The sequence below is a fragment of the Diadema antillarum genome, unplaced genomic scaffold, assembly GCF_040938485.1.
Source record: "Diadema antillarum isolate AM-2024a unplaced genomic scaffold, OU_Dant_1.0 seq00000708_RagTag, whole genome shotgun sequence".
Lineage (NCBI taxonomy): Eukaryota > Metazoa > Echinodermata > Echinoidea > Diadematoida > Diadematidae > Diadema > Diadema antillarum.
The window spans coordinates 6,304-21,536 of record NW_027271612.1 but is presented as its reverse complement, the minus strand read 5'-3'; the positions used below and the strand labels follow the sequence as shown (position 1 = coordinate 21,536).

The window sequence follows — 15,233 nt, the reverse complement described above, 5'->3', positions numbered from 1 at the left end:
TATAAAAGGGTCAAAAGTCAAGTAAAAATCATCAGTTCCCCAAATACCTGCACTCTGACATTTTAATCATTCATCCAATTGAACCTAGTTCTAGGAAAGTGAACATTCAGCACATTTGTGTCAAACCTGTCATTTTAATATTTTGCCAATTGTGTGAAACTGTCATCACACATTGTCAAGACATTGTACTATAGGCCAGAACCATGCATTATGGCGGAGGCATATCAGTAGCCGTAGCGATATATCTAGTTTTCTTAAATGCCCTACTTTTTCCCTCTTATGTCCTACTTCTTCCCTACTTTTTTAGAGATTTTGTTCCTACTTTATTCCTACTTTTTTACATTTTCCCGCTTGAAAGCCTGCTGATTGTCATTATTTGCTGACTATTGAAACCTACTCACTGATAATGGTCTCCTCTACCTGTATGCTACAATGAAATGTATGTACATTTATTATTCACATAATTATGTGTATTTCTTTTACATACTCTTGTTTATGTTTGATGTGAACATTGTTGATTTTGTCATAGTGATTTCACCTTTACAAGTGGAGAAGTAAAACAAATTGAAACGGAGACTAGATTTTGACTTACAGATGGTGCATCTGTAAGGTGCCACTTGTCAGATTTTCATTCCTATATTATCATTTTTTCTCCATTTTGCAGTTCACCGTCGGAAGGAGCCCCCATCAGTACCAGCTACGGCACTCCGCAGAGCTTCCCCAAGTTTGAGCATCCGTCCCATGAGCTGCTCAAGGACAACAACTTCACCCAGCACGCCTACCACAAGTACCACCAGAAATGTCTTAAAGGTAATGCCAGCTCTCAGTTTTTACCGGGATAGATCCAAGATTATCTGCTCTGTTTATAGTTGAAGGTGATTCACCTAATACAGTCAAATCTGTCTGCAATGACTACTCAGAGGGAAAACTGTGGTCATTCTGGACAGGTGGCCATTCTAGACAGGTTCCATACTGTGGCCCTGTCATAGAAATGTTCACTTCTTCCTGTGATTACATCTACACCTTGATACTATGTAGATACCTTTATAAAGTCATTTGTGCTAGCTGATCCCTTTGTCCCTTTGAACGATCACTGGTTGCCTTAGCTGTAGACGAGTTTCAGCAGCATTTGTCATATGCCACGGCCAACAAAGCTGTAGTAAGCTGACATTTTTTTTTTTTTTTTTTGTATTTTATTTCCAATAATGGCATGGTCAATCTCATTTTCCTCATGCAAATGCAGAACGAAAGAAGCTGGGCATCGGCAAGTCGCAGGAGATGAACACACTCTTCCGCTTCTGGTCCTTCTTCCTGCGAACCAACTTCAACAAGAAGATGTACGAGGAGTTCCGCAACCTGGCGGTGGAGGACGGCAAGCAGGGCTACCGCTACGGGGTGGAGTGTCTCTTCCGCTTCTTCAGCTACGGCCTCGAGGTCAAGTTCCGGCCTGACATCTTCAAGGACTTTCAGCTGGAGACTTTGCGGGACTACGAGTCAGGTTAGTGGAACAACTGGTCTAAATGATGGGAGCCAATCCATTCAGAAGCAGATGGACAGTGAAGGGGGGAAGGGAGAAGGGCAGGGATGATTGTTCAAGAGATGAATGAAACATCTATTTTTCTCCCGTGAAAATTTTCAAAAATTAAAAATGCTGTAACTTTCTTCTTTTAGGTCTGATATTGATGACATTTTTACCCTTTTGATTCTTTGATTCTTAAAAACAATTAAAGCCACCCTGAATGCAATATCTTGACACTGTGCAAGCACTTGGCATGCATTTGAGAGATTAAGATATCGGTAAAATCTACTTGTCCAGAAAATAATGTTGTAGATAAGGTAGATTTAGACCCCCAAGTCTACACAATACCACAAGTGAGTCCTGCAAATCGTGTAGGGATATCTTTTGGAAAAGCAAGGTTGTGAATGAAGGTCGAAATCAAGTACAGATGTATCTTTGGCATTGAGATTCCCCCGTGATGACTGTTCCTTTTTGATGGATGATTCAAACAGGGCAACTGTACGGCCTGGAGAAGTTCTGGGCGTACCTCAAGTACTCTCGTAGGAGGGAGCTGGGGATCCTGCCGGAGCTAAGCGAGGCCCTCAAGAAGTATCGAACACTGGAGGACTTCCGAGTGGAGGTACATGTGACATGAAGGCAGAGATGCCAACCAATATGATTTTATAGTATGTAGTACGACAAACAGAATGAAATACGATAATATGATATTGCCTCTTGTAAGTATGACTTTTCATCCTTCAAATAAAAAGAACAAAAAATGAGGGCAAGGTAAAGTGCAGAAAAGTGCAGAAAAAACAGTACATCACATGGTAAAATGTACTTCTAAATTCCTGCAAGCCCTACAAAAATTGAAGTATGAGCCTAAGTGGGTGGAAAATATGCGGATGCTTAATACAATTTTTTCATCAATATTGATGTTGATGTTTACTTGCCCGTTCTTACCGGGGAAACATTTTTTTTTTTCTATTACTGACCCAGGGCCAACAGGCAAGTGGGGGTGTCAAGATTTCTGGAAAGTCTGATTTTCCTTTCAAAAATCTAATTTTTAAAGGATATTCCATCTGTTTTTTGTGGAGTACAGTACTGATTGGAGAAATGTATGTGTGCACGTCACGTGCAGGTCGTACAGAGTTAATATTTTTTTGTGCTTTTAAATTCGCGAAAATAAAAACATTGCAAAATATTTATTGTATACAGTATTTCTATCTGTGTGGAAAGATGTGTGTGCTTGCTGGTCGTATGATTCCTGTTTGTTAACTCCTCTGTTAACATGTTCACTTGCAGCCTCCCATCAGTGCCAATCAGAAGGTGGATGGTGCCGGGGAAGCCAAGCAGCCTAAGCCCAGCCGCAGCCGACAGCAGTCCACGTCGGACCAGTCGGCCAGCCTCGATGCCAGGGGAGCTGTGGGTGGGGCCGAAGAATGATTTCTGGGCACAACGCTTACCCTTTCATCCCCCCCTCCCCACTACAAGGACTCCTATACACACTCTCTTTATCATCATCATCATTATCATCATCATCATTGTTGGATACTTTACAGCAGATGATCTGCAGCTGTGATGCCTTCAGGGATCCGTGCCTCGCTTCCCATCACCGTTACCGTGGTGATGAAAGAGTTTGTGGAGAAGAAGGGGGCGGAGTCTGTCTGTTGTTGCATAGGGAGCTGAGGAAGCGAGGACAATTATGACAGCACAATCTCGATTGAAAGCTCGATCATCCATGTGAGAGAGAGAGAGACTCGGTTTTATCCCCTTCATGAGACCACGATATACCAGCCAAAGGAAGAACATATTTTATGGTGATGGGGAAGTAATGGTATTTTCAGCAAATCATTCTTGATTGGAGCCAATCAATATCATCAGGTCACTTGAGGTCACCGAGGCCGCAGTTGAAGATGAAGGTAGCGACATGGGAGCATCAGTATGAGATGGATGGTGGGTTGGAGGACCCCCCCCCCCCCCCCAATCCATCATCACAATCGTATGACAGTGGTTGAGCTACAGTGCCACTTCTTCTTTCCAAGTTCCTTGGATTTTTTTTTTTCTGCCGTTATCATCTCTCTAAGCACTGCTTGCTGCTTCATAACTTTTCAAAATCACAGGGTTGAATGCCTTTAGAAAAAGATCAATTTCTATGACCTACGTGAGTGAATGCATCTCTCAAGCTGTAACTCTCATGTCCGCATATTCAGTCGTAGCCTCCCAGTAGTGTGAAACCTCAAGCTGGATGATGCCGGGACGCCAAACTGCTAAAGACCAGGCGCAGCTGACAGCAGTCCACGTCTGACCGGTCGGCCAGGCTACTGTTGTAGCCTGGCCCTTTGCTCTACGCGTACAAGTGAGCCAGCCAGCGAGAAGAATTTGAGCCAATGAGAAGAGTTTGCTACTCGTGGAGTCTGCCACTCCGCGATGCTTGTTCTGCTTCCAAAAAAGAAGTGGTTGTGTGGTTCCAGTCATAACGTATCGTGTGAGTGGAATCCTTGTGAACTTGGTGGCAAGTGATGGTAGAGATCAGTGAAGTATACAAAATGTGTGGAGTAGAAGTATATGCCTGCTACAATGAAAGGAGTGAAAGGAAAGTAACCCCCGAGACATTAGCCCTTCTTTTTGATCTGTGTAGGCCGAGTTTGCTCCATCACTCACAGCTTTCAAGAAGGGACAGGCAATGGATTGGTGACTCTTGTCCATCGACATGAATCGCTTGAAAAGGAGGCATGTGGCAAAAGGCGACAAAGTGGTGGTGGTGTGTATCGTTTATCACCCGCTCACATTTTGAGGAGATCGTTAGAGGTAGAGAAAACATAGAGGTCATCTGTAGTGCACACCTGCGAAGCAATAAAAGAAGAAAAAGAATCATTGATGTTCAAGATGACAAAACATTGCCAAAAAGAGGATAGTACGTAGTCGCTTGAAGGTTGCATGTAGTTAGCAGCGTGTGTGTATGATATCTTCAGCTCTCTCCTTGTTCTTTTTTTTTCCTTTCTTGAATCAGAATTCTGTCTTTATGCAGACTGGTTTGTACTCAGGGTTGAGAAATCACTTGAGAATGACATCAGTCTATTCCAGCATGAAAAAAAAAAAAGGAGAAGAATATTACCTTTTGTGATAATATATGGTAATTGCTATGTATACATGATTTTCAGGTAAGACTTGAACTTTCTTTTCTTTTAGCACATGTCTGTCTGTGTCACAATTTCTGAAATTCTCTTCACTCTTTCAGTTGAAAAAACATATGGCCTGTGTCATCTTGAGTACAGTATTATATCTAGTTCCTGGGTGAAAAGGGGACATATGGACATATATGATGTGGACTGCACACAAACAGTTTGAATGACCTTTTGTTAGCCAGTCAGTCCACACAAACAGATTGAATGACCTTTTGTTACCCAGTTGACAGAGTTATTCTCCTTACTAAAACAGAGGTATCATCACTAAACTGCTTAAGTACAGTAAGGGTGGGATCAATCAAGTGTGTCATTTCCAGCAGTTTCAACATTGAAAACTTGCGAGGCTGATTGTCCCGTAATTGTGATAAAAGTACTTAATCTGGCAGTAATGAAAGGTGTCATCTTCTTCTTACCCTTTCCTCCCATAGTTTAATATGTATTTGTGTTTCATTCATAAGCGATAAGAGGTTAATCATGCACAGATACTGAAACAAAATCTTTATCCTTGTGATATGCACCAAATATGAAGGAAAGTCAGCGTTCCTTTGAAACTTAATTTCCATGTTCTCTATCGTGATAACTGTGAATGAAATATAAAAATGAATGGCTACAGTATGTTTTATGCTTGTGTGTCTTTTGGGAAAAACTGTTTTACCAAAACAAGAGCCAAGAAAATGCTTTGGACGTATAAGTGTGGGCATGACTGGAAGATAACCCACCAGTGCTCAGTCCAGTAAATCTGTTCATGCATTAGGGGACTTTTCTTTTACGATCACCTTTTCTTTTATGTGTTTGTTACTTTTCTCTGTTTTTAACTAATTCCAATGCTGCAATCTGGGAAAAAATGAAAAGGTTGCGTGAAATGAATATCTCTACTTACGTAATGCCCATGTTGAGAAGTTTGAGAGGGAAAAACTTTTCGAAGCAGGCGTGAATACTGTATCGCTGATTAGAAAGCTCCACCCCGCTCACTGACAGTGTGCTGGGTGTAAGTGAACAGGATTTAAACGACCAAAAGATCACCTTGTTCACAAAAGGTTTGTAAGGTGAGATGGTTGTTAGAGTAAGGGGAGTCCATGTGGATGGCTCGAGGGGCTGTGTTTCTTATGGCTAGGGGAGCTAGTGTAATGTCTGAAATGAGCAAAGTAGTAATGATATTTTTATCTGATTTTGTGTGTTTCATGTGCGTGTGTTGTCTTATTGGTGTGTGCAGCCAGCTAATCAAATATTCTTTGTGTGCGTGTGTGTGTGTGTGTTATTGTGGTGTACGCAAGCCTGTTTGGTGTGTGAGAAAACATTCACACGTGTTTGCAGGTTTAAAGCACGACTGCAACCCGTATTCCCTTTCGATCATTTCGAGTCTACTCGTGCACTTAAACATGGAATATGCAGCGCACCTCGCGTGTTGATGTATGTGGCAATATATCTTGACTAGTTAAAACCATACTCCTATATCTTGTCAAAGATTATGTACATATTAGCCTTGGTGCAAGTTGAAAGAAAGAAAAAAATTATGAAAAATATTATTCAAATACAATGATTTGATGCCACCAAGTTGTACTGTCAAGTTGTAGTTATTTTTCCACTATGTGGATAGCAAAATGAAGGAAAGGAAGTCACGGAACTTAATATATATCAAACATTCCCCTACACTGCGCTATGGCATCATTTTATTCAGTTTTCTATATCCTTAGTCATCTATCAGATACATATATCTTAGCATACGATATATATAGCCTCATTCACTTGGTAGAATTCCTAAAAGTTTTATTTATTCTCACTAGCGAGTAGAGAGATCATCTTCATTACTTTCCCTTCACCGAAAATCATTTCTTCGGAGAAAAAACGAGAACAAACTTGAAACAGCAGATTTATTTGCACACTGCAGGGTGTGTTAGGGTAGTTCCACTAGAAAAGATCAAACCATTGCTTATGGAAATGATGCATATTCGCTGTGATCTGCGTGTGCGTATGTCTAGTATCTGTCATAGGAAAGGCAAATTATAATATGTGCGTTTCTTTTTTCTTGTTTTTCGACTTATGAATACCCACAGAATCAAGACTTGGTTAAAAAGAGAAAAGTCGCAAGGAACGTACTCAATCAAATTTCTTTCATACAAACAATGAGATTGCTCTGCTTCAAAAAGAATGAAGGCCAGAAATTCTTTTTTGCAGACTCTTACCAATTGTTTTGGTTTATATCAGAGATATCATTGAAAGATATCAGAAGCAAAGTGGTTCAGGTACACAATACTTTAGAAGGTCAAAGACAAATTAAAAAAGTATGTAAATGGCATTGATATTGAACAAGGAAAGTTGTGTGTCATTAGTAGATGTATTGGTGGGCACAACCGCTTGCATGCGCATGCTGCAACTCTAAAATGTGTTAGTGGTGCAGTCCCCAGTGGGTTGGAATCCATTTTGCTTTAGTGACAGATGTAAGTTGCAGGGCCGCATTTGCTCAGTGGACAGATTTTTATGACGACGTGCAGTCGTCTATGAATAAGCCCACAGTGCATTGGGTATGAATAAAGATTACTCTATCAGATCTGCTTAACCCATACAAGGACAAACATTTGCAAATGGTGTGCAAATCTTGATCAGTAGTTCTGCTGACATTAGCAAGTTGAAAGAGCTCATAAGCTAGTTGTAATGGTGTTAGCTTGATTGTTACTCAAGTTCGGGAATATGTGGAGAATATGCCAGTGTGTGGACAAGATGTCATAAGATTTTCTTTTCTAGGACTGTTTTCTTGGTAGGAAGAGAAAAAAAGCACCAAGTTATATCTTAGAATCTTTTTCCATTCCCCTACATGGATAAAAACTGTTTTTCTGTTTATAGATAAAATCACTTTCTATTTTCTCACATCTTGGTCATCAAATAAGCAACTTGAATATGTGATTTGCCAAGTAACATTTAGCAAACTTCTCATTTAGTGTAGTGTTTGATGAGGTGGTGATATAGATATTCAGCTTTCACATTTAACAAATGTAAACATTTGAAATTGATATATACTAAGTATGTGATACAAACTTACATTTTAAGCCCATTTAAAGATGGATATTTACCTAACAACCAAATTGTGTGTGCATTTTGATGTGCAGATGGCAAAACAAGAGCAAAGAATAGAAGCTTCAAATTGCATGTGTGTATCAAATCAGAGCTAGAAGAGAGGTTTCTGAGTGGTTTCTGGCAGGTTTGGTTTGTGTCTCATTTGATATGGTTTGCCACTTCCAGCTAAAGGAGCAATAAAAGTCAGATGCTCCTTTTGTTGAGGGATAATTCGTATCGACGTTTGGAGACACAAAAATGTGTCCAGTTTTCTGCTTAGCTCACTCCAGTTTACATTTCTGCAAAGCTTCAATCTAACAAGGAGAAAGACAAAAATAAAAATAAAAAAATACCAAAAAAACCTTTAGAAAAAAAAAATAAATCCAGAAACAAATCAGACTGGAGAAAAATATGTTTATAGTGTACATAGTGCAGAATGACTAAATTATGTAATTATTTTCAAGTATGCTGATTCATTTCATCATATTGCATAATCCTGTTGGTGCAAGATATTTGAATATTTGACAGTATTTTATGAAGAAAAAAAAAGAGAGGAGTGAGAGGGAAAAAAAGAAAGTTGTTTCTATTGGAACACTATTATGATGCCTTGCATGAGTTATATTAAATTCTGACAATAGTATTTTGAACATTTTACATAGCCTTCCTGTCTCGGACATACATGTATGTACTGTTGTGTAAATAACGCTATTTTTCTCGGGCGGTAATTTCTACTTTGCACTTTTGGCCGCAGTTTGAAAACTTTTCTGTACGTACTTGATGAGTAGTTTATCTCATTTTATTTGAGCATCTTCATCACCGCTGACTGCTATATCATGTCTGAAAAATTGTTTGTTTTTCCCCCCCTTTTAAATCGTATCAGTGATATGTTTGATTGATTGGTTATCGTAACGATTTGTGGTAAATTACTTGGGGTTGTATGCACTTAGTAAAGAAGTTATTTGAGAAAGAAGCAAAAAGAGCAAATTGTTTTTAAAGGGTATGGTTTAGCTGCAGTTCTAGCTTTTACACTCTTTTACATCTCATTGTAGATGTATAATCCTACATCGTCAGAGTTAGTTCTTTTAAGAAGTCGAGCTAAAATATTCCATTTTTTCCCTCTTCAGGTTTTCTTGCATTTAATGAGCTTTAGTTTTACGTTTTTACAAATATGTGTCTATAGGAATATCCATGATATGCGCTCCTGCTGTTGAACGGATATGTTATTTTGGGTTAAGAATGTCTAAAATGTAAAGGGCAAAGTTTGCTGCACTTACCAACAATTTGCTGGTGTTGAAAGTACCAACAATTTGCTGGTGTTGAAAGATATCAGATCATTTGATATGTAATTGATTCCGTTGTCACAGAATACAGTCGTATTATAAATTGAAATTATTGCTAAACGTACTGCTGGCATTACACCGTCAAATTAGTACTGTACACCCATTATGCATGTGTGATGCATTTTTACCATTAGTATATTGTATTCTTCAATACTGTCAATAGGGCATTGGACTGATAATTGCTTGGAGATTTTTTCATTTGTTTCTTTTGGAAAATATTTCCGACCAAAACTCTCTCTGTCATCATATTTTCTGTACCTAGAGCTAGAATTGCATCCCATAATGTTCTGTTGTTACAGGATCATTTAGATATTTCCAGGACATGTACACTGTGTATTTTTCTTTTCCAGATTAATTGATAGCCTGTGGTTCATCTTCATGTTCTACACAAACAGTTTTTCTGTTTGTTACTACCCATTGCGAGGTCAAGAGGCAATGTGTCGCTTAAAGCAGCAAAATATTTGTTGATAAACTATTTTCAAAATCATTAAAAACAGTGACATCAGAGTTGTTCACTCCCTTCTTACTCTTGTTTCAATTGTGCTCTACAAAATGTTAGCCTATTTTTGTCAAAGAAGGAAAATTTCTGGTTGTATTTTCCTTCTACTGGTAAATTGAACCCTCCACAATCAGTTGCTGTATCCTTTAAAAAAAAAGTAGAAAAATGTCCAAAAAAAAAAGAAGTAGATGAGTGTTATACAGTCTATTGATTTACAACTAATTGTCCAGGGACAAACAATCACATATTCTGAAAGAAAAGACACTTGTGTAATACTTTGCTGGGAGTACTGAATGGTGCAACAGTATTATTTATGCATGGGACTGAGGACAGTGTAAATGCAGTGCCCATACTGAACCAAAAGAAAGCCATACAGTTGGTCAACACAGGCCTGTAATGTCTGTCCCACATGTCCCATTCTTTGTGTCTGTGTACTGTGACATTGTTTTAAAAAAAGAAGAAAAATGTTGACATAATTGTGGTGTTACTGTAATCAGAGAAATTACTAGCAGTACAATATACAGATACAAGATTAATCCAAGTTTATATCTTTTCACCATAGTAGGTTTTCAGAGGAGTGAAGAAGAAAATTTACTTTTGTGTAGTCCAGTACATGTTAGTGCATCGTATCAACTGTCCAGATTTATATAATTCTTGATACAGTAGGAGGTTCAGTACATTTTGCTTTTAATCTGAATATCATTTACATTGTACTTTATTAGGAGAGAAGGTAATTTAAACTATGGTATATTGTTCTCTTTTTTTGATCTTGTGCAAAACTGTTTTAATAGTAGGTTTTGAAAAGAGAAAGCATACTGTGCTGTCATTATTCATGTTATAGTAATGCCTACGCTTCTTCTACCAAACAAGTAATGTTTAGTGATACTCAAAAAGACTTCATTAAATGAATGTTCCTTCAAATTCAGGTCAACAGGGAACCCTCTGGCATGTATCTATGTGTGTTTTTGTGTTCAAAAGTTTATTATTTGCAAGTATGGTCTGTCATGCCATGCCACTAGATGCACAGATGTCATTTTTTACCAAAATATTGGTACATTATTTGAGGGAGACGTTCTGCACACGTAGCTATGATCGAGAGCTTAATACCCAGTAGAATTTGCGATGCGCGAGAAAAATACTATATTTGAGGAGTTTCCAAGCGTGGAATGATATGTGTTCAAAAAGTCATTGAATGCCGATTTTGTTTTGCTCATAATTCATATTGATGTTTCATGGTAGCCATTTACTCACCATTTTAGTTTGAGGGTCAAAATGAATATATGTACATATAAATAAATATGCGATTTTAGACTCGATTGTCTTCTTCCTTGTGGTATTGAGATTATGAGAGATGTACTTGTTTGAAAGTGTCTAAATTTAGAGAGGTATGTGAGTGGTATGTGGTATCTGTGTTGCTTTTGGTTAAAGGTATTATTTACCATTTGCAGATGAAACAAAAACCTAGCTTTAATGCTTCAAAATACTGTAGTTCTAAAATATGGGTTAGGGATAGAAACAACCAATGTAAAAACTTGAAATCAGTATAATCAATGTCAAGTATTGTTCAATATACAAAATGTAAACAATACAGTGTAGTTATAATAAGAATGTTTCTAGACTAAATCGTCCACAGTTATGGTTTAGTGGGGAAAATAGTGATAATCTCACATTTTAGGCTTTACTATGAAATTTGTATGTGGTAGGATGTTTTGTGATACAACTGACCTACACATACAAATTGTATGCATCAAATGTGATCTTTCAAACATTTTTTAAAATCACTGCTCCCAATGGTAAACAGTACTTTTTAATGGAGTAGTGTAAATAAGGCTATTTTTGGCGCTCGGCCCGGAAGAATGATTTTCGTGCTTCTTTAATGCCCTGCTATCAAAAACAGTAGATAGTGTTACATGTATACATATAACAAGCAAAAATAATTACATGTATGTGCTTTCATTTTCTTGCTAGTTTTTGCGAGCGTAGAGTGTGTGAAAATTTCCACTTTTACAGTACTGCTAATAATTTGGTAAGGAATGCCTTGCCAGACAGTTCCCGATATAGGTTGAGACTGCACTGTAGGCCTTGTGTACTGTATTTTGGTTTCATTCTCCTTTAATTCAGAGAAGAGAGCGTGTTGCACAGGTGTCTACAAAGGTCTCTGTCTGGTTTTAAAGGGGAAATCCAGTGCCAAAATAAGTTACTTAGTAGTCTGATAAAAAAAAAAGAGTAAAATCTTACAAATTCAATGGTAAAAATTTGACTGAAATCGGACGAAAAAAGGAAGTTATGAAATTTTAAATTTTTGCGTATTTCTGCAAAACATTTCTTGTACAGTGGATATGAATATGCAAATGAGTGAGCGGACATGTCGTAACCTCTCAGTTTTCCATTGATTGTGTACAAAAAATGATGAAAATTCAACATTTTTGTCATTGACATCTAAAACATGTTAATATTCCTGGTTGAATAACTTCAGAATAGTGATCAGTTAGATAGTATCAGGACTTGAGCCCCAGGCATAATTGCGTTTGAAAAACTGGAAATTTCACAATTTTATGTACAAAATATATGGCAACAGAGTTGTGAGGGTATGACATGCTCACTTTGCCATTTGCATATTCATATTGACCGATCAAGAACCGTTTCCTGAAAAATTAGCGAAACTTCAAAATGTCATAACTTTCTTATTTTTCACCCGATTTCGATCAAAATTTTACCGTCGAACTCATAATATTGTACTCTTTCTTATCAGACTAACTTATATTTGGACTGGATTTCTCCTTTAAGAATTTTAGTGTTTTAACGGATATAGAGTCAACCTTGCGTAAGTCAAATCTTTGTGGACTGAAGAAATACAATAGTTTCAACTTCGAGAAAATTTGACTTATGAGGGATTAATATCAATAGAATATACAGAGAAGAGGACTTGAAAAGACCTTTGACTTATACAACTATTCGATTTATGCAAGGTCGACTTGAGCAAGGCTGACTGTACTTGTAAGTGGGTATGCGTGTGTGTGAGAAAAAGAGAGGGAGAGAGGGTGTGTGTGTGCACTGGTGTGATGGGTGGCGTCAATTTTATGGATAAATCTTTATACGTGTATAACCCTTTCTGAGCCAGTGACTTTGGACAGTGTGCACAAGGCTGTAGGGTTTTCTTTTAAGACAATACAATGTACTGTAAAAGTGGAAATTTTCGCACATTTCACGCAACCAGAAACTAGCATAACTATATGTATATATGAATACATGAATATTTGTGTGTGCCATATGCTTCCGTAGTTGATGTCTTGCTTCCATGGAATTGTACAAACAATTTATTAGTGGAAAAATGAGCAAAGACAATGGGATTCCATCGGGATTCAAACCCGAGAACTCCGGATTGCTAGCACGGTGTGGCTCTACCGACTGAGCTATAGAAAGCCCTGGTACATTGTTCGTCCCAGATGCTCGAATGGTCATAACTCTGATTATAAACAAGTGAAACTCATCTCGCCCGACTGAGCGCACAAAAAAATTACTCATGCAAAAAGATCCACATTAACAGTAATCATAGAATTACACATCCAGGCACCACAGAAAAATATACTGAATACAGTTGTTTTGTTATCTAAAGGTTTTATCCATAAACAGAACTCATTTACATTGTGGCGGACAAACAGACAACACATAGAAAAGAAAAGCTGCTTTGGATTTAGTAATGAGATGGACTAGTCACATTGTGTGTGAAACCAGTAACATACACATGCAGGAAAAAGGAACATAACATAGTGGAATTGTGGAACACTCAATGTGAATACTGATGCAAATTTGCTTAGTAAGATAATGTGGAAAGACTCGACCACTCGTCATTTGGTGCAACAAAACTTTTAGTTGGAATCACATACTGTAAAAGTGGTTTCTTTCGTGGTGGTTTTATTTTCGCGCTTTGAGATTGATCCGTGAATTTAACATCACGCGAAAACGTTTTGAAAAGTCGCGCGAAATTAACCACGCCAGGAAATGTGTTGAACTCGCCGCTTGTTACAACGCTATATTGCGCACATGCACACACGAAGATTCCGCATTGAGTGTATTGATAGTCAACACACACTCAGCGATACCGCGCAATGTAGGTACAAGCATGTTATAAAGTACTCGAGAGACAGGGTTTCAGGTAAGCCTGCATTTAATTCTAATTTCTATTTAATAAATAAAAGAATAATTGGATTATAGTTTTGGTTTTCATGTGCAAAATAAAACAGTTTTTGCCGACCGCGAATTTAAACACACAAGAAAAAGTCGGCACCGATGGAAACCGCGAAAGTATCTGTACGCGAAAGAAACCACTTTTACAGTAGTAAACTTTTCTTGCATTTCTAATGAGGAAAACTGTAATTTCCCTTTGACTTTTAAATATCCAACATTCGACATCTGTACATTCAAAAATTTTATACATTGATTCATTTCTTGTAGTTTTTAGTTAAGTGATGTTGAGTCATGTGACTTCGACCCATGCGGAGTTTCCTGTCCAGTTAAAAACTCCCTTGTTATAAGAGAGTTCTTCATATAACAGAACTTCACATAGAACGGATGTTGTTACTGTTCAGTAACTTTTCCAGCTAGTTGATGAGTGATAAGTACAGAGACGCATTCATCCGTATGTCTTATCAAGTTTGTGACAAAGTGACTCTAATGTCATGTATATTTGTCATCTCCCCAACAATGTGTCTGCTAACACTCAAAACACAATTGCAATATTGGTTGGGTTGGTCATGTGCAATTAAAAACTCAACATAACGAGTAACCCCTCTTCTTGCATAGCAAGTTTTAACTCATCGCTACCTATGAAAAATGAATTCAAACATCCGAACAGGGAGTGAAACTGATGCATTTGATAGCATGATAGTAGAGGAAAAAGGACAACAATTTAACTAAACATGGAGAACAGACTGTCTATAACATGGTTCGTTTCTTTTTCTGCATCCAACACTTTCACACTGTCATGGTTACTACATGTAGCTCCATGGTTACTGGCACTTTGCATCTTCTTCATCTTGGCTTTTAAAGCTAAACATAATTTTCATACATCTGCAGAAATTGTCCCTATTTGCTATAGAATGGACACATATGCATACGAAATTGGTGAAAGAGTGCAGTGATAAGAAGATTTTAGTTGGGTAGAGACAAAAATGTGAAATACTAGCCAAAAAGTTATACCAACATTATTGCAATATGAGAGCGTGTCCACGGGTGGTTGCTGTGCAATATTTTACGATCGATTCTCGATAGTCGACAAATCGGACCACATCAATCTTCTGCATGAGATAGAATCGCATGCAGCTTGTTGGGAAATACAAGCATGATTGATCATCACATTACATTCTACCTGCCCATCACTGAACGGGGAGTGCTCTTCAGGAAATAAAAGTGGTTTACTACGATCAAAATCATTTCTCACTTTTGATCTCAAAATACTCTAGAACAACTCGTTATCCTGGCAAAGCACATCATCCAGACAAGTCCCTTGGTATAGCTTTCCAATATTTAGCATCAAATTCCAAATGGTAGAAGATGAATTTCAAGCCCCTTCTAAGAACTATTTTTACAACCCCACAAGTCTCAGAAACCACATGTCTGTGAGTTTGGTAGTGCATCTCATTTTTAGTAATTTCATG

General features: G+C 37.9%; 1 protein-coding gene across 1 annotated transcript in view; it reads left to right on the top strand.

Annotated features, from left to right (window-relative positions):
- The window catches only part of LOC139737831 (uncharacterized), a 55,764-nt gene extending 50,916 nt beyond the window's left edge, over positions 1-4,848 (top strand). Inside the window, exons 18-21 of the mRNA XM_071648505.1 lie at positions 665-810; positions 1,244-1,498; positions 2,011-2,138; positions 2,804-4,848. Of these exons, the coding sequence (XP_071504606.1) occupies positions 665-810; positions 1,244-1,498; positions 2,011-2,138; positions 2,804-2,944 (670 nt within the window). The 3' untranslated portion in view covers positions 2,945-4,848. The remainder of the gene's footprint in view (positions 1-664; positions 811-1,243; positions 1,499-2,010; positions 2,139-2,803) is intronic.
- Positions 4,849-15,233: the final 10,385 nt, after the last annotated feature.